Here is a 19781-nt window from a genome sequence, read left to right as displayed (position 1 = left end):
TTTTACAAGCTACACTATTGTATTATTAAAACATTATTGCAACACAACTAGAATATTTTTAACATGTGAAAATGTTTTGAAAATTGCAGAAATTAAAAAGACAATTGATCGAAACAAATAGGGTTCAACAAATAAAATCCTCTCGAATTTTGATAACTTTTACAGATTTGCGCTATACAAGTGCAATAATACTATCTAACAGCAAAAAGTCGTTAAATTGTTAAATTCTATAACACAACAATCTAAAGAAATTTTTTAGAAATTACAAATTTCACATTTCTATAACTTTTGAATCATGCCAACTAATCGGAGAGAAAATTCGTGAGTTATGCAAAATTTAAAATAAAATTATAAATACATATACACATAAGGCAGTTTTAAAGTAAACAGAAATTATTAAATATAAATAAAAATAAATTCTTTCTCATCAATTTTTTTACATTAGTATATTGTTTTTGAAAAATTTTTTATCACAGTTTTGCATTTGAGCAGGCCAATTCAATACAACTCACATGTCATACGTATTTTTTCACCAAATTTTTATTTAATATCTTAATAAGTATCATAATTTGTAACATAATAAAAGGCATTTTCGCTTCATAATTTTTATATACAGATGTATATGTTGTGTCAGACACTCTGTATAACTGGAATTAAAATAAGAGGAGAATAGGATTAAGATTATAAAGTAATTTTCATAAAGACAAAAATATTATGAATTATACTTAAAGATAAATTACACTTAAAGATAAAAATATACTTAAAAGTTAATTCCTAATTTTCCTGATTATTTTTGAAGTACTCCGGCCATGTCACTTTTTCTATCCAGGGGATATAGTGATAGACTCGAGTATATATAGTAGGTACGATGCTTCCGCACAGTCGTCCTACACTCGTAATACCAATTATGTTATATATATTGTCATGAATTGGGTTAAAAACGGCCAGAGGTCCTCCGCTGTCACCCTAACAAACATGTAACATATTACACAAGATATTGGCTTCTAGTGGAACATAAAACTGAAACTTTTTATTTTTGCGTGGATAATAGAAACTATTATTTAAATAATTTTTCAGAATTTTTTATTTTTCGATACTTTTCTGTTCCCAAGTTATCTGATATTGATCAAATAGTATAACTGATTATTTTATTTATATCTAGATTTAGATTCAGAAGTTACAATAAAATATTGTTGAAATTAACTATCGGTTGTGGGGAAACAATTTTAATAAGAAAGAGTAATTTATATATTATTAAATGGATATTCTCGACTCGAAACAGAAATCAATATATTACCGGGCAAGTGCCTTTTTCTTCTTCTCCCGCACATATTTGCCATTCGCCAACAATGCCTTGTGCGAGATTGGTAGTGCTATCGGCATCGAAAAAGCTTTCATTGCAGGACTGTTGCGGAATCAAACTGAGCGTCACTTTCAGTAAATTATCGGAGCCATGTTCTGCGGCTATAGTGAAACAATACAAAGTTATCCAAAGTTATTCACAACAAAAATTCTTATTATAATATTCCATAATCCAATTTTTTCCTAATGTTATGTATCCTAATCAAGAAACTATTAATGTGTAAATGATTTACTGTGTGTTTTTCCATATTCAAAACCATTTACAAGTTATGTTGTTATAGCTCCTCTCAATGGTAGATATAAAAACATGTAAACAAAAACACGTACTTCCATTTGAAAAATTTATACCTTGACATTCTAATCTCTTACAAAATGACCTTCAGAAAAAAAACTTTTTTGTCATCATAATTACTTCCTTTAATAAAATTCCTTCTTTAATTTTTTCATATTATCAAAAACACGAGTGAGAAATTTAGAGATGTTCAATTTAAGTGGACATCTTATCCACGCAAACATATTCATTTAAATATACTCTATATAATAAATAAATAAATAAACATATGTATTTTTTAACATAAATCAATTTCTATAGTATATTCCACATGTAAAATTATTAAAATAAAGTAATAAGAAAATAAATATTTTTCGAGCTGTTTTGTATTTTTTATCCTAATATTTTTCAGTACAAGATATTAAATATCTCGTAAACTGTTAGCAGATTTCTTATGTACTTTGTATTTTACAGTTTAAGCACTTTCCTCAATATAGTTTGGGACAGACAGCTGATGATCTGATGACAGAATTTAACTTCTGACAATTCAACCAAAACAATTTCTTTTGTTAGATTACAATCTATTATTATAATAGGTTTGGGGTCGATCTGAGATCAGATTCGTAATCAGCGATCCCAAAACCCCATATATACAGTTTCAGTCCAGGTTTCCGGGTTTATAATTCAAAGTTTACAGGTTTAATGTGAATGCTCATGAGGTTGTTGGGCTATAACGATGCAGGGTTTAGAATTCATCATGTTATCTTAAAATGGCCGTAATTTTGCAAGGAAAAATCGTAGATGACCATTCGATAGCTCATTTTAAAGGGAAAGAATAGTACTAAATGATGCAATTAGAAGAAAAGAGCTAAAAAATTTTGTGCGTCCTATACATAATCTCAAAAGTAACCCAAAAAGTCATTTTTCGAGTATATAACTTCAAATATCTCAAAATCCTGACGTGATGGGCCAATTCTGACCTCGGATTCGGATTCTACGCAGAAAATTACTTGGGAAACGACCCCCAGCTGCCCAACAACAAAACCTTGTAGACTTGTGTTATCGGCTTATATTTAAAGTTGCATCGAAAGAAACATCCAGACCGTTTTGATACTAAGCATATACTCGTTTTAATAATCGTTTACAAAAATTTTGTCCAATGAAGTAAAAAAGTGCAATGAATGGTCACAATTATGAGCTACTAAGCAACTTGCACGATAATTCGTTATACATATTATTAGCTGCAGTGATAATATCAGGTGTAGTAAAAAGAAATCCATTATTTTTCCAATAGATGGCTTTAGTTATCTGTATCTCGCGTTGTATAAGTCCGATCGAGTTCCACTAGATGGCGTTAGAAAGATGAGATTTCGTACTAAAAAAACTTTTGTGACAGTTTTGTGATTAGTTGACTCAGTTTTGTTTGAGCGCGCGTCAAAGATGGACACTAGCAAAGAGAAAATACGCTATATTTTACAGTTTTTCTTCGATAAAGGCGAAAACGCAAGCCAGGCGGCTGAAAATGTGAATAGTGTTTATGGTCCTGATACTGTAACAGCCAATCACGCGCAATTTTGGTTTCGTCGGTTCCGTTCCGGTAATTTCGATGTCAAAGATGCACCACGCACTGAAAGGCCAATTGTCGAAAATATCGATAAAATCATGGACATTGTCGAGTCCGACCGTAAGCACTGTTTCGACTGTCCAAGAGCTAAAGATTGCACAAAAAACCGTTTGGAACCATTTGAATAAGGCTGGATACAAAAAGAAGCTCGATGTATGGGTGCCACACGAGTTAACGAAAAAAAACCTCATGGACCGAATTTCCATCTGCGAATCGCTGCTGAATCGCAACAAAATCGACCCATTTCTGAAGCGGTTGGTCACTGGTGAAGAAAAGTGGATCACTTACGACAACGTCAAGCGAAAACGGTCGTGGTCGAATCGCGATGAGCCGGCGGAAACGGTGGCCAAGCCAGGATTGACGGCCAGGAAGGTTTTGCTGTGTGTTTGGTGGAATTGGCAGGGAATTATCTACTATGAGCTGCTCCCCTACGGCAAAACTCTTAACTCGGAACTGTACTGGCAACAATTGGACCGTCTGTAGGAAGCAATCGCCCAGAAGCGGCCAGCTTTGGCCAATAGGAGAGGAATTGTGTTCCATCAGGACAACGCGAGGCCACACACATCGATAGTGACTCGCCAGAAGCTCTGGGAGCTTCTTGTTGGGAGGTTCTTATGCATCCACCTTATAGACCGGACCTGGCACCAAGTGATTACCATCTGTTCCTGTCCATGGCGAACAATTTTGCTGGTGAAAAATTCGCTTCAAGAGAGGCTTGTGGAAATCGACTGTCTCAATTTTTTGCCAATAGGGACGAGGGCTTCTATGAGAGAGGCATAATGAAATTACCTTCAAAATGGCAACAAGTTATCGAACAAAACGGCGCATATTTGACCTAAATCGGATCATTCTAACTATGGTAATTAAAGCCTTCAATTTCATGCAAAAATAATGGATTTCTTTTTACTACACCTGATATATGAGGTATAAGTGATAATATCCGATGTTACAACTGCAGCAAGAGATTCAGGAAACAGCCCAAATATTTTTAATATTCTCTTATCTATTAGGTAAAATTATAATGAAGGATCAATATCCGCACTATGTGCTATTTAAGACTTCTGTCATAAAATCGATTACTATGCAAATCAATCACTAGCCACGTGAGCAATGGTTCGAATTGATGTTTATTGAATGTGCTCTTAACTTTTTACCGGAAAGAATATGTTCAAACTGTGTTGTAAACGAGTGTATATTATGATCATGTATTCTTCCTCAGCCCATCTTCATTCATTCCTGAAGGTCTCTTCCAAAACTTTCCATGTCTCTCTATCAGCTATCATCTGCCGCCAGTTATTCCCCGCAACCATCCTGATATCATCCAGCCACGTGTCCCGCCCGTCGCCATTTCAGGCTAGTAATCCGTCTCTTCACATCCATGACTCTAGTATGTCTCCTAATCTCTTTGTTTCGCATTCTGTCTCTGAGACTGATCCTGAGCATTATTCTTTCCATAGTTCTTTATAAAATGTGATGGTTTCTAGATTATATGTTGCCACCGAAAGCATACAGGATTCGTATAACTTCCGTTTTAAATTAATGGGTATCTCTAGGTCTCTCATGAACTCGAGTTTTCCAAACTCCGTCTACGTCAGTTCTATCCTTCTTGCTGCTTCCGCAGTCTAATTTTCCTTGTCTAGTCTGATGTGATCGAGGTAAACGTATTGCTCCACTACCTCTAGGACTTTGTTTTCAATTGTAATACTGGCTGCGTCTGGACTCATGATCTTAGTTTTTTGAAGGTTCATCCTCAATCCAACCCGTGCTAATTCTCCATGAAGCTGTTCCAGCATATCTATCAGTTCCTCCGAGTCGCTGCTTATTAATACGATATCGTCAGCGAATCTCAAGTGGTTCAAATATGCGCCATCGATGTTAATGCCCTTTCTCTCCCAAGACAAATTTTTGAAGACGTTTTCCAGTGCCAGAGTGAATAGCTTGGGAGATATCGTGTCTTCCTGCCGCACGCATTTCTCTGCCGGGATCTTTCCTATTATCATGCCTTCCTTCAGCTTTATCTGGAGTGTTGCATTGACATGCATGTCTTACAAGGGGAGGACGCATGGGCCGGGAACGGCCCAACGGTTTGGAACGAAACTTACGGAGTTAATAGTACTTGACTACTAATAACTCATGGTAATAGCATACGACGCAATACCTCTTCGTTTTCAAGAAAAAACGGTCTAAAGAAAAGAGCCAACAAAGTGTACGAGTTAGTAAGAAGGGTATTCAATGAAGCAGCGTAGCGCAGCAGCGAAGGTAACGGACTACCGAGCCGACGGCTGAGGTTCGATCCCTGCTGTACAGTTTTTTTTTATTCTGTAAGCATAAAAATGAAACAGAAAACATTAATAAGTAATAAAACTGCGTTTCTTAAATGTATTAGTGTTTGTTAAATATATTATTAATGATTTAAATTGTAAAAAAGCCGTAAATCTTATAATACACTATAAAATATATAGTGTATGAGAAAAATTTTATATAATAATTGCAATGGAAATAGGAGTAAAAATATATTATATTTTCGCTGAAGGATTTTTCGACAATAATTCATTATTCTCGTAAATAGAATTCGCATATACGAGAGCATTAGTGAATTTACCTTTAAAATCTTCATTTTCAAAAGATCTTTCTTCTAGCGATTCTACATCAACTATTTTGTTTGTTGAAGGATTCTCTGACATTGTTATGATATATGTAATTTAAATATGATCACCGAACTGCTCTGTATCACTAGTAAACGCACACTGCTGCTTGCTCTACTGACGATTGTTCCGATGCTTGAATCATTTCGTCATTCTTACGATCGTTTAGAATGACACAAAGGAAATTTTTGAAGGGGGATTGCCAGAAGAGATAAAGACACAACACAACTTCAACACAACATAGAGAGTTGCAACAGAAACAAATATTTTATACATACGATATAAGATTGCGAAAAATTATCTCATACTAGTTTAACCCTTTGCGGTCGGCCGATTTCGAAGAGATCGATAAACATTGATATCTGTAAGTTGATCTAAAAATTTAAATCTCGAGAGGATAGTTTTCTTCCATTATCGCTAGCCTCGTTTGCCGTGCCGCACGCCAGGCGATCATGAATGCCAGCCTGGCGGCACCAACTTCTACGACGACTTGCGAATGCCGCCATAGTGGCGGCATCGACCGCAAAGGGTTAATAGCACATCTATATATTTCATAACAATATTTTTATTCCTATTTCCATTGCAATTATTATATAAAAATTTTCTCATACACTATATATTTTATAGATAACATTTACGTTTTTTTTGCAATTTAAATCATTAATAATATATTTAACAAACACTAATACATTTAAGAAACGCAGTTTTATTACTTATTAATGTTTTCTGTTTCATTTTTATGCTTACAGAATAAAAAAAACCATACAGCAGGGATCGAACCTCAGCCGTCAGCTCGGTAGTCCGTTACCTTTGCTGCTGCGCTACGCTGCTTTATTGAATACCCTTCTTACTAACTCGTACACTTTGTTGGCTCTTTTCTTTAGACCGTTTTTTCTTGAAAACGAAGAGGTATTGCGTCGTATGCTATTACTATGAGTTATTAGTAGTCAAGTACTATTAACTCCGTAAGTTTCGTTCCAAACCGTTTCCTGGTCGATGCGTCCTCCCCTTGTTAGATAAGGTTTGAGTATCGAGAATCGATTCTCGTCCCATCCATTGCTGCCAGTATTTCGACAGATATTTGCCCATATTTTGACAGAATCGAACGTCTTCTGGTAGTTCATGAAGGGCAGGTGGAGAGGAATGTTATATTTTGTCACTTTCTCAAGCGTGCGCATGACCTGCAAGTGGTTCACCATAGTATAACTTCTCTTAAATCCTACCTGCTCTATTGGTTGATAGAAATCTAGTTTGATGGTCAAGCGGTCAGTGACTATCCTCATCAACAGTTTGTAGAAGACAGATAAAAGGCTGATCGGTTGGTAGTTCTTCACACTCGCGCAATCGCCCTTTTTGAATAATAAGAAAATCTCAGCGTTTCTCGCCGTTGGGATTCGTTGTTCCTGCAGACATTTATTCAAGAGGACAAGCAGTGCCCTTTTCAACGATTCTTCTCCCTTCTTAAACATCTCACTTGTCACTCTGTCCTCTTCAAGTGCCTTCCCATTCCTTATCTTTCTCAGTGCGGCCGTCAGCTTACTTTTATTAATCTCTGGTATATCTTCGGAATCCATATTCAGGATGTTGCACCTTTTTCTCTTCGCCATACGGTTCGGCTTCGAAATTGTACTGTATAGCCCCCAGTAGGAGTTTTCGATGATTGTTATAATGTCTGTTCTTGTGATGACAATTTCTCCTTACTCGTTCTTTATCTTGAAGATCTGCTCTTTTCCCCGGGCCATTTTGGAAGAATCGTATATTGGCGTTATCGGTGGACCAGCTGAGTATTGTGGTTCTTCATATTCTTTCAAATTTCCCTTTTTATGATTTTGTTAAGGACTTTGTATATTTCGCTATCCCTGTCCATTCGTCGGCGCTCTCCTAATAAAGGACCTGATATCAATATTCAGTGTGCTATCCCTTGGTTTGATTCGGGTGCATATCCTTTTTGTTGCCTTCTGTATACTACTGGTGATCTTTACGGATAGTTCATTCAAATTCAAAATTCCGTTAGACTTCCGTTAGTTCTACCTTTTTCTGAATGATTTCTTGATATTCAAATCTCCTTTGTTCTAGCTGAGGTTGGGTAAACATACTTCTTTATTATTAGGTAAATCGGAGTTCTATAGATCAGGTGTTTTAGATCGCTGTGCATAATTATCTCCACTCCTCCGATGTGTGAGCTGGCTTTATTACTGTTTTGGAATAGTAGATGTCCAGACGTGAGCACCGTCGCCGTAGCCTCACCTTCCAAACGTGTCTCATAAACTCCCAAAATGTTCTACTTGATATGCTGCAGCTCTTGTTCTTCAAGATGTTCCTCCCGTCGTATAGTGCGAATATTGTATGTTGCAAGTAATAATTTCCTACTCGGACCGTTTCTTGTTTTTCTTTCCATCGAATTTGTCTCCCCCAAAATCCTTGAGGCAGATTGACGAATTAGTGCGAGATTCTGAGCTTCGCGCTTTATTCGTCAAGGGTAGTTTTGTTTTAAAATCTCACATTTCATGTATGAAAGGACTTGGCAGTTCACCACGCTCATTAAGCGGATTAATGACTACCTGTTGGTCCGCGGAGACTATTTTATTTCATCTCTACCTTCTAGGTAGGCCTAGCGAGCGTATCCCTATCCGTTATCCGGAGACGCGGTATCTAGGGGTTACGGGCTGTCCCGACACCTATGATCATGTAAGATCTATAATATTTTCTTTCTTCAGAATAATGTAATTATAATAAAGTACGTTCTTTATAAATACAGTTTAATTAACTCGATGCTATTTCAATGATAATTGACAAAGTCATGTGTATTTCATTGTTGATTAAGCAAAGTATAAATTTTGTGTATATATCATGACCATGTGAAAAATTTATAATTCCTGTTTTTTAGATCACATAATTATAGGAAAATTTTTTTGTTATCTCTTACCCCAATCAACACGTCCCCATCCAGTAGCAACTGCTTCGCCATCAGTACCAGTATCAGGCAAATCAACCGGGAGACATGCCGGCCTGGCCCATGCGGTATAGGTAACTGGGGTTTCCAACTTCATTATGGCTATGTCGTGATACACCGACGGCCTTTTATAATCAGGATGCGATATTCTTTCGACGATTCTGATAGTTTGCGGATTTGCACTATCATTCATTCGCGCTAGATTCAAGTCGCCGACTCGTACCCACTTCGCGACTCCCCTTTAAGACGAAATATACTACTGTGATAAAAAAATAAGGTGAATTTTTCATTTAAACTTCGCGGGTACTATAAAACCATGAAATTATTTTTTGGTGGGTTGGTAGCACTGTCTTTGACATCTATGCAGAGTTTCATGTCAATATATTCAATTGCTGCAAAGCTGTACGTGTTTTTGTAAACATACAAAAGTGAGTTTTTCGATTTTTACTATGTCTGATTTTGTTGAGTAAAGAATTTGCATTAAATTTTGTTGAATGAATATTCTGCCGCGGAAACGTTGAGGATATTGCAGAAGGCCTTTGGTGATAAGGCTATGTCGCAAAAAAATGTTTACAAATGGTACAAAGACTTCAAAGAAGGCCGAGAACGAGTTCAAGACGAACAGCGCCCCGGACGACCATCAACATCTGCCGATGAAAGCCACGTCAAGGAAATCAAAGATTTGCTGTTCGAAAATCGTCGATTGACAATTAGAGATCTTGCTGATGCTACGGGCATTTCATTTGGATCAACCCAAACCATTTAAAAAGACGTTTTGTGCCTCAAACGCGTCAAATCTCGATTGGTTCCAAAAACACTCAATTTTTTGGAAAAAAAGCATCGCTTGACATCTGTGAAACAATTCTGACTACCAGGACGTCATGAAACGTATCATTACGGGAGATGAGACTTGGATCTATGCATACGACCCGGAAACAACCGACCAATCGAACGAATATCGTGCAAAAGGTGAACCAAGACCGAAAAACCGCGCCAAAGTCGTTCAAAAATCAAGGTCATGTTGACAGTCTTCTTCGATTATCGCGGTGTTGTGCATTATGAATTTCTTCCGTCAGGCCAAACTGTTAACAAGGAATTTTATTTGAGTGTTATGCGTCGTTTGCGAGAAGCTATTCGCTTCAAGAGGCCAGAATTATGGGCAGACAATTCTTGGTTTTTGCACCACGATAATGCACCGTCCCACACTGCATTGGTTCTTCGAGAACATTTCGCCAAAAATTCGACCCATATCGTTCCACAACCACCGGATTCGCCTGATTTAGCACCGTGCGACTTCTGGCTGTTCAACAAACTCAAAAGACCGCTCCGAGGACACCGTTTCGACTCGATTGAGGAGATAAAAGCCGAATCGAAGAAAATATTGAAGGCTATTCCGGAAAAAGACTTCTCTGACTGTTTCGAGGATTGGAAAAAACGTTGGCATAAATGCATTGTGTCGGACGGGGAATACTTTGAAGGCGATGAAATTGATTTGGAAGAATAAATAAAGATTTTTCATTTATAAACAGATTCACCTTATTTTTTTATCACAGTAGTATCAAGGTAGATACATTAAGGTTTAGAAAGGGGAAAGGATGATTAACAAGATACATTATAGGCGAATTTGGCCTCAAAATGACCTTGACCTTTCACCTCAAGGTCAAAGTCAATGTCACCGCTAGGTGTCCCTCTGCTTATCCTATAACTTTTGTCTGAGGCATTTTTCGCTATCGCCCCTACCTGAGGAGATATTCCCGTGGACGGATTAAAATGGCCCAACCTGTATAGTTCGACTTACCAGTCTTGGTTATAAATACAATGGGCCGCTGTCAGTACTACTCTGTCGGAAATCAAGCTACCACCACATAGCCATAGTGTCTTATTCTCTCCATTTTCGAATCCAATGGCTGTCATGTGGGGAAATTCTTTCGGCACAGCTTTCTTACCTCCGGTGATGAATAAGCTTATTTGCCGCTTCCGTATCCTTGTGCTCATGGGACCGTTCATCGTCCCTGGTAATTTCAAGTCAAAATCTACCGCATTTTCTGCACATTCTATATAAAGAAATTACATTAAAATAAATATATGTGTAGTAATCACTTAGAAAAATTATAACTCAAGGATTATTTTTATTTTATTATATATAGTGTTTTCTAAGAAATAAGGGTATGTCAATGTTCATAAAATAGAGGAAACATGTCTTAATAAATATGGATTGAAAAGTTAATATTATTGATAAATTTAGTATTATTGTATAGTTGTATTAATATTGTTGTTATGAATAATTTATTTTAACTAAAACAAGTCACTCGTTTCTGATGCTTTTGTGCTTTCACAGTGCAGTAGAATGACATCATATTACTCTAATCAAAAAATGGCAGAAATGTATTTCATGTATGGCTGTGCATCAGAAGCGAGTAAATCACTTGCTTTAATTAAAATAAATTATTATTTATAACTCCGACAATATTAATTTTTTGACTTATTTTAGGACTTTATTCTTCCATTTTATGAATATTATCTTCCCTTAAAATCCTTTTCTTAAACACTCTATATAATAGTCACATACATCACACATATGCACTCGTATATGAGGAGAATTTATCAAACTGAATAAAAAAATTATTTCCAATTTTGTTCTTAAAGTAAATTAAAGCCAAATTAAAGCTAAATAAGTCTTTTCATTATTATTTTCTATCTCAACATGTAAGTATGAATGGAAAATATAAAATTTTGTAAAAGATATAAATCGTAACGTAAAATTTATTAGTTGCTACAATTTCTTTTATTTTAATCAATATTTGTATCAAATTTTTAACTATTTAACTCTTTATTAAAGAATTGAAACTTATTTCTCTTAAATTTCATATTACCGAATTCAGGTTATCGATTAAATGTACACATTATGTTTTAAACAGTTTGAATACTTTTTTCACTGCATTCGGAACATAGAAGATATCTAATGAAAGAAAGAACCTAATCTGTAAAAATTTTCTATAAATAAATTGCAATCTTATTGGGCCATCGGCTATCAGAACTGCACCTTAAAGAAGATATTCAAATTATTTTGAAAACTAGGACATACATGATATTTTCTTAACTTCTTAACTGTGGAGGTAGAAATGGATTAGTCGTGCCATTTTTGCATTGGAAAAAAATGTCGAATTTTTTTATGACATAATTATAAAAGTTCTTGGGACTGCTGAATCCAAATTTGACATCAAAATTTCAAAATTCAAAATGATGAAGTAAAAGTTTTAAATGTGAATTTTAAGAACATAAGAATACTAATAAATATCAATATATTAATAAAGAGAATACTATTTTGTCGAATCCGGACTTCAACTAGCGTTAAAAATAAAAATTATAAAAATAAAAAAATTAAAAGTTATATAAACAAAAAAAAATAAAAATTATAAGAACAAACAAAAATTATAAATTATAAAAACAGAAAAAATTAAAAATTATTAAAATCCCCGAAAAATTAAAAATTATAAAAATAAAAACAGATATAAAAATGGAGTCAAAAGCCTAAAGATATCCATTTTCATGAAAATCCGATTATTTTCAAAAATCTTACACTCCATATTAGATCTGCCATTTTGAATTCTGAAATTTGGTATCAAATTCGGATTCTGTGACCCTAGAATCGTATAGATACCTACGCAAGTAACGATAACTTTACTATTTTTTTTCTTCGATGCGCGTACAGGCGTCATTCACACTAGTGGTACGACTTTTTCATACGCGTATACGCGTCACCCACAGTCAAGGGATTAATTATATCCATTAGCTAATTGTAGCATTGATTATTTCCATTTTCAATGTTCCTCTTGTTATCCATCTTCTATTCAGAAATAAATTAGAATTACTTGCTCGCGCTAATGATCCTCTGCTGTTGTCAAATATCAAAGTCCGCGGCGTGCTTATTCTTTCGGTGGAGCTTGTGGTTAGTTTTGATGTTATCCTTTCCGTGGTGATATTCTTTCCGTTTTCATTGTTTGTCGGGCAACAGACTATCGGTTTAAAATGTATAAATCCGCATGTAGTTGGTGAGTTTCCGGCTAACAATGCGTCGTAAACTGGCGGGCAATCTTCCAGGAGCTTGCATACACCTGACGTCAAGAACCCGCTTGAATTGCTAATCGTACATCCTTCTGGAAATTACAAAAGTATCATTAGCGAACTTTAAAAAAACTTACTTTTAACATTTTGACAGTCGCTGCCATGTATATAACTTTATTTTTTAACAATTATCACTTTATAAAAAAGTATTTCGTCGGTAATAGTCTCTAATAACAACAATAATAATAATAACTTTACACGCTAAAAAAATATTAGATTTCATAGAATAATATTTAAATTAAATAATAAACCAAATAAATGATTAGTGGGTTTGTATGCCTGTAAAAAATTGTTATCTCATTTTACGGCTTAATTTTTTTACATGAAGCAAATATTGTTTTACAATAAAAAATATATTTTTTAATCAAAGCTCTTTTTATTTTTTTATTTTATTCAAAAATTTATTTCTATTATGTAAATAATTCTTTTAATTGCGAATATTGTGAATCAAAATAAAATTTTCTCTTAATTAAAAATGTGTTACTTTTTAACATATTTGCTATATATTAAATTAACACATAAATGAGAGTGGATGGATTTGAGACACATAAAATATGTTAAATTTAACACATCATTTCTTATAGTGTAGAATTGACGCTCCTGTGTTAAATAGATGTAGTGTTAAATAGAAATAGTGTTAAATAGATTGCCAATCAACGCGGTTTGACGGGTGAGGCAAGAGGGAAAAAGTAGGCGTAGCTTTTAAAAATCGCATTAAAAATAATAGTAATTCTGAGCATTGCTATAAGTAAATATACGCATATGCATGAAACAAAATCATATGTTCGCACGACATTGATAAATCAAATATTTTTAATTTAACGTTTTTGATACTTTTAATATCGAATATCTACCTCCAACATCCTTCCCATATATCGGTGACAGGATTAACGACAGGAGTAACGTTAGTAGCGTCAGTGAGAGGCTCGCCACGCCAGTTGGCATTCTTGATAACAGCCTTGGTCACAGGTTTCCGGTTCCAAGGACTCTTCGCAGCTAAAGACATACCTCGTCTGACTTGTCTTCTTGCACACATCCATTTGCTATCAATTTTCCTGGTCCCCACCATGTCGCAAACAGTCCTACGATAGAAATGGTGGCGGATTGTGAGATCATTTCATGTAAGCTTTTTTTCATTTCTTGTTTCAAGACGTATAATTAGCGCGCGTATTTTCGAGGAAAGTGATCATTCTCACAGTCATTTACAGTAAAATTAAATAGCATATAGTCGATAAATTATCAGCGTAAAACCCGATGCACGAAGTAAATAATTTCGTAGTAAGAAAAGAAACCAATACATATACGATGAATTCAATTTGTTCAAACTTTTCATTACAAGAAAGCTACTACTTTTTACAATATCTTGCGTAAATTTTACGCTTCCGTTGTCACAAATAGCAATAGAGATTTTTTATATGTATCGACTCAAGTTAGTTCTAGTTAAACATAAATACAATGGATTTTGATTCCTGGTTCAAGTATCTTATGTATAATATATTATTGAATACATATAATGCTATGTTTATATAGAAATTTAATTTTTTGCGTTAGATATAATCTGTTATTTTGCATAACGATGTTTACATTCCTATATTCTAATTTATTTGCAGGATTTTTTATATAACGTTAAAATATTATATAAAATAACAACGTTTACATTCCATATTATAATTTATTATTTATTCCTATACTATAATTTATTTGCGGGACTTTTTACATAACGTTAAAATATCCCGAGAAAGATTTAAAGAATAACGAAAAAGAATTTAATTTACTCTATGTTAATATTATTCACCATATTAGTATTAATATATATATACAGTATTAATATATATATACAGTAAAATGAATATTACAGATATATTTATATTAAACATCCTATAATAATGTTTTCATTTATTCTGAATTTATTCTAAATAGAAATATATTTATGAAGTCCTATATTAAGAAAACCTTGACATGATATACGGTAGAAGAATAAACAAACAGGTTAATTTATTTTGGAATGAGTAAGTTTAGTCATCAGTACACAAGTATTATAGATTTTAGAATTTATTCTACATAAGTGTACAATTATTATTTCCATAATATAATTTAATAACCGTATAATTGTATAATACTGTTACTTCCATAATTATCATTTAATTCGTTTTTTTGTATGGATCATACACTATCGGAAACTTTTGCATTAATAAACATCATACTAATTGTAGTCGTTATAACTATTAACTAAATTATATTTGTAGGCTACATTTCTTAAATTTTCATATTCAGGTCTCTCCATTACAGCTTATTTACTCCATCACGTAAAATTATTCACTAATTTTTATTAAGTTACAAACTTTTACATAATTGTTTATAAAATAGTAGATTATCGGATAGTAGATTAGAATAAAATAACCATGTTATTTTATTTTGATTTAATCTACATATATAGGAGGATTTTCCCACTTATTACCTGACACCTTATTTATATGTATAAAATAATATAATGAATAAATAAATAATATGAAACTGTATTCTCACCTTATTACTTTTATCGAGTCTCTCTCTCTTTCTTTTTCTCTGTCTCGCTCATTTGCATGTTTTCTCTTCCTGTGTTCTAAATAACATACCTTCTTATCTCTCTCACTTTCTCTTGCTCGCTCACTCGCATTCGCTGCTGCCTGCTCTTTCAGCGCGCTTGTAACGTCTCTGGTGTTGAAAAAGCGAGATACACGTTTTACCCATCTGAGCGTCTAGTATTTCTTAGTTCTTTCTTGAGTCGAAGTTTTCCGTGATTCGGACTTTATCTTAAAATATCTCCGTTTGGAGACAACATATACGAAAAATACGAGAATACTTTTCCTGCCATTTTTTGGCCGAATTGATTAAGACTAAAAAAATTTCGATCGGTTGAGCCATTGCTGAGATATCGATACCTCACCTCGTTTTAGTTTCGCGTAATACAGGTACGGCATTTGCCTCGCATCGTTCGGACGTACTTCACTGCACTGAACTTGGCGTGACGTACTATCACAGTATGTATGTAACGATCAAAACTTTTTGATCGTTACGCTGACTGCCGCTAAACATCACGTGGCAGTCAAATGAGCGCGCGCCCCTCCGAACCGCGCTACCACCGCGCCTGAAAGCGCTCACCGTCAGCCGACATTAACCGAACACCAGGCGATAACGCTCGGGAAAGATCGGCCGCCGAGCCGAGCTCGCGGCGTCGTCGAAAAGATAATCGGCGACCGCCGCATCCTCACGATTAATCCCGATGATAATCAGGATAATCCATTATGACCGAAAGAAACCGAGGATGGAAAATCACGGGTATATAATCCCGATGAAATTCGACCAGAGAACAGCCTTCTCGGATCGTTTTTCCTCAGAAGTATCACAGAGCATCTTCAGAGAGCCTCCAGAGAATCAAAAACAGGATAAGTAATCTACCAGGCCGCAGTCATCGGCAACTGCGATTACTTTCTGTCTTTGCGATCTAGAGATCGAGCGGCAAGTTTGCCGTTGCTCCGGTGAGTTTTCCGGAACGATCTCCCGTTCTTGTACCGTCTTTGCGATCTAGAGATCGAGCGACGAGTTTGCCGTTGCTTCGGTGTGTTTTCCGGAACGATTCTCATTATTGTGCCGTCTTGCGATTTAGAGATCGAACAGCGAGTTTGTCGTTGCTCCGGTGCATTTTCTGGAACGATTCTCATTATTGTGCCGTCTTGCGATTTAGAGATCGAACAGTGAGTTTGTCGTTGCTCCGGTGCGTTTTCTGGAACGATTCTCATTATTGTGCCGTCTTGCGATTTAGGGATCGAATGACGAGTTTGTCGTTGCTCCGGTGCGTTTTCCGGAACGATTTTCATTATTGTGCCGTCTTGCGATTTAGGGATCGAATGACGAGTTTGTCGTTGCTCCGGTGCGTTTTCCGGAACGATTTTCATTATTGTGCCGTCTTGCGATTTAGGGATCGAACGGCCAGTTTGTCGTTGCTCCGGTGTGTTTTCCGGAACGATTCTCACTATTCTGTCAATTTTACTATTTAGAGATCGAGCGGCGAGTTTGCTATTGCTCCGGTGAATTTTCCGAAACGTTCTCGTAATTGTGTCTTCTGTTTTCCACTCTACTACGTATAGAGGATTCTGAGAAGGCAGGGGCACGGCCGCATATAGCTTCCTCGTCACCACCAACGAGGAGCTCCAGCCGCACGGTCCGGCGGAAAACGCTAGGAATCCTGCTATCAAAAGCGCGTCATACCTTCTGATTCTACCAAATAGCGATGTCACGCTTCCTTCGTAAAGGGACTGGCAATTAGCCTCATTATACGCATTGTCGGGGGATATTCATCGGAATCACTAAAGAAACACACCGAAAGTTCTTTTGGACGATCGCGAGCCTAGCGCCTCGGTTCACAGCCACGCTCTTGTATAGATACTGCGGTAGAGATAACGCGACGCGACATGTTTTTACGTACGTTCTTGCGACTAGCAGCCGTAGTCCGAGACAAATGCCCGGCCTTTTAAAACTGGCCAGATACACCGGCAATATCCGTTTAGAATTCCCATTGCTAGGGACAGCTCGATCAGCTGTTCCAGCTCGATCCGCTATATGTTAGGTGCGCAACTAAGTTTCCGGGTTTCACACATGGATGGCGCTAACGACACATGTAATCGATATACATGTCTGAAGTTGTTTTTTTATAGCTTGGACATCTGTTAACAATAACCAGTCGTAGTACCAACACATATCGCAACGCAAAAATATTTTTTCTAACAACGAAGATGTCGAGTTTTGTGCCAAATAAACAGCATTTGCGGACAGCTTTGCTTTTCTGCTTTAACTTGAAAAAAAGTGCAGCTGAAGCACGTCATTTGCTTGAGAAGGCCTACGGCGAACATGCACCATCGAAAACTACCTGTGAAGATTGGTTTAAACGCTTCAGAAGTGGCGATTTCGACACTGAGGACAAGGAGCGCTCCGGAAGACCAAAAAAATTGAAGACGCCGATCTGCAAGCGTTATTGGATGAAGATGATACGCAAACACAAGATAAACTTGCGGAGGCATTAAACATGACTCGCCAAGGTATTTGCAAACGTTTACATGCCATGAGAAAAATTCAAAAGGGAGGAAAATGGGTGCCGCATGAGTTGACTGAGAGACAGATGGAAAATCGAGCCACTTCCGAAATTTTGCTTTTGCGGCATGAAAGAAAGAGTTTCTTGCATCGAATTGTTACTGGCGATGAGAAGTGGATATATTTCGAGAATCCCAAACGCAAAAAATCGTGGTTTTCACCTGGCGAAGCATCAACATCGACAGCACGGCCAAATCGCTTCGGAAAGAAGAATGCTCTGCGTTTGGGGACCACAAAGGAATCGTATACTATGAGATGCTGAAACCGGGCGAAACTGTCAATGGGCATCGCTACCGACAACAACTGATCAATTTGAACCATGCATGCATTGCTCGAAAAACGGCCAGAATGGGACACGAGACACAAACGAGTGATATTGCAACACGACAACGCTCCGTGCCATCGCGCTTCCATCGTCCAGGACACCATCAAAACGCTGAAATCCGCACCTGCCGTATTCGCCAGACTTGGCCCCTTCCGATTATCACTTGTTCCGGTCGATGGCGTATGGCTTGGCTGGGCAACACTTGGCCAATTTCGAAGAAGTGCAAAATTGGTTGGATGAATGATTTCGGTCCAAAGACGCGTCGTTTTATCGTCGCGGTATTCATGTATTGCTAGAGAGATGGCAAAAATGTGTAGCTAGCGAGGGACGATACTTTGAACAAACCATTTTTTGTATTTCTCTTGAAATTGTCTATTTTCCATTGATAAAAAAAACCCGGAAACTTAGTTGCGCACCTAGTATATGTATATAATCTCTCCCCGGTCATTCCGTTTATGTAAATTTTGTCACGCTTCGACACAGGGAAATGTCCCTCTATTATCTCATGGATAAAACTACATCTCAGCATTAATAACATCGATATAGTGTATACGAAAGCGATTGTCTCCAGCGACCATAGCGAAACAAAAACCTCGCCACACAAAACAACACCCAAACAGTGGGACATCACGCGACGACACGCGGTCGCCGCGTGCTTAAGAATAGAAGAATAAACTGTCACTTTCTACGCACGCACGCACGCACGCACGCACGCACGCACGCACGCACGCACACACAGGTTTACGATTATTAAACGTTCATCTTCTTCTAAAAGATTCCTGCGCCCGAATCATTGCGAATGATCGCGAGCATAGGGCCGAATCGATAAGAAAAACCGAACCCGGTGGTGTGACCGTTACATGTACAGTAGCGCAACTCGGCCGATTTTGTGAAGGCAAAAACGGAGTGCACATGCTCGACCAGAGGAATTGTAGAGGAAAAAGGAAGAAAATATGGTTTCTTTCTTTCTAATTACTACTTTCAAGGGAGATGTAGAGGAAAAAGGATAGCAGATAGTGATTCTTTTTCTAACCAATGAAAAGGCACGAATTTAAATGTTCGACGCATTTGAAATGCATTGAAAGATTGAAAGCAAACTCGATTAATTTATAATTAATATTATACATTATTTTAGTGTAGTGTAAAGTGTCGTTTATTCAGTGAAACTGCAGATAAATTGTAAAGTCATTCATCTAACAAATTTTTAAATATTATATAAAACCGATTTAACTATATTAATATTATATAAGTTTATAATCCTTTTTATAGAGAACACTTATCTAATCTTAGCTCTGCTTCAAGTTATATTATCATTTATATGCAGAATTTTTTATATAACATTAAAATAT

General features: G+C 36.3%; 1 protein-coding gene across 2 annotated transcripts; it reads right to left on the bottom strand.

The window, feature by feature from the left end:
- Nucleotides 1-518: 518 nt before the first annotated feature.
- Nucleotides 519-16022, bottom strand: LOC105185632 (serine protease persephone). Of its 2 annotated transcripts, XM_011145270.3 has the most exons (8): nucleotides 15907-16022; nucleotides 15507-15674; nucleotides 13835-14062; nucleotides 12728-13012; nucleotides 10654-10909; nucleotides 8829-9094; nucleotides 1298-1464; nucleotides 519-966 (listed from the first exon to the last, which is right to left on the bottom strand). In XM_011145270.3, exons 3-8 carry the CDS (start codon nucleotides 13923-13925, stop codon nucleotides 775-777), a joined length of 1257 nt encoding a protein of 418 aa, XP_011143572.2. In that variant the 5' UTR covers nucleotides 13926-14062; nucleotides 15507-15674; nucleotides 15907-16022; the 3' UTR covers nucleotides 519-774. The 2 variants fall into 2 exon arrangements, with proteins under 2 accessions (XP_011143572.2, XP_025160822.1); XM_025305037.1 differs by having other exon boundaries at nucleotides 15507-16022.
- Between the last annotated feature and the right edge of the window lie 3759 nt (nucleotides 16023-19781).

The sequence above is a fragment of the Harpegnathos saltator genome, unplaced genomic scaffold, assembly GCF_003227715.2.
Source record: "Harpegnathos saltator strain DR-91 unplaced genomic scaffold, Hsal_v8.6 scaffold67, whole genome shotgun sequence".
Classification (NCBI taxonomy): domain Eukaryota; kingdom Metazoa; phylum Arthropoda; class Insecta; order Hymenoptera; family Formicidae; genus Harpegnathos; species Harpegnathos saltator.
This window is presented reverse-complemented; position numbering and strand designations above follow the sequence as displayed.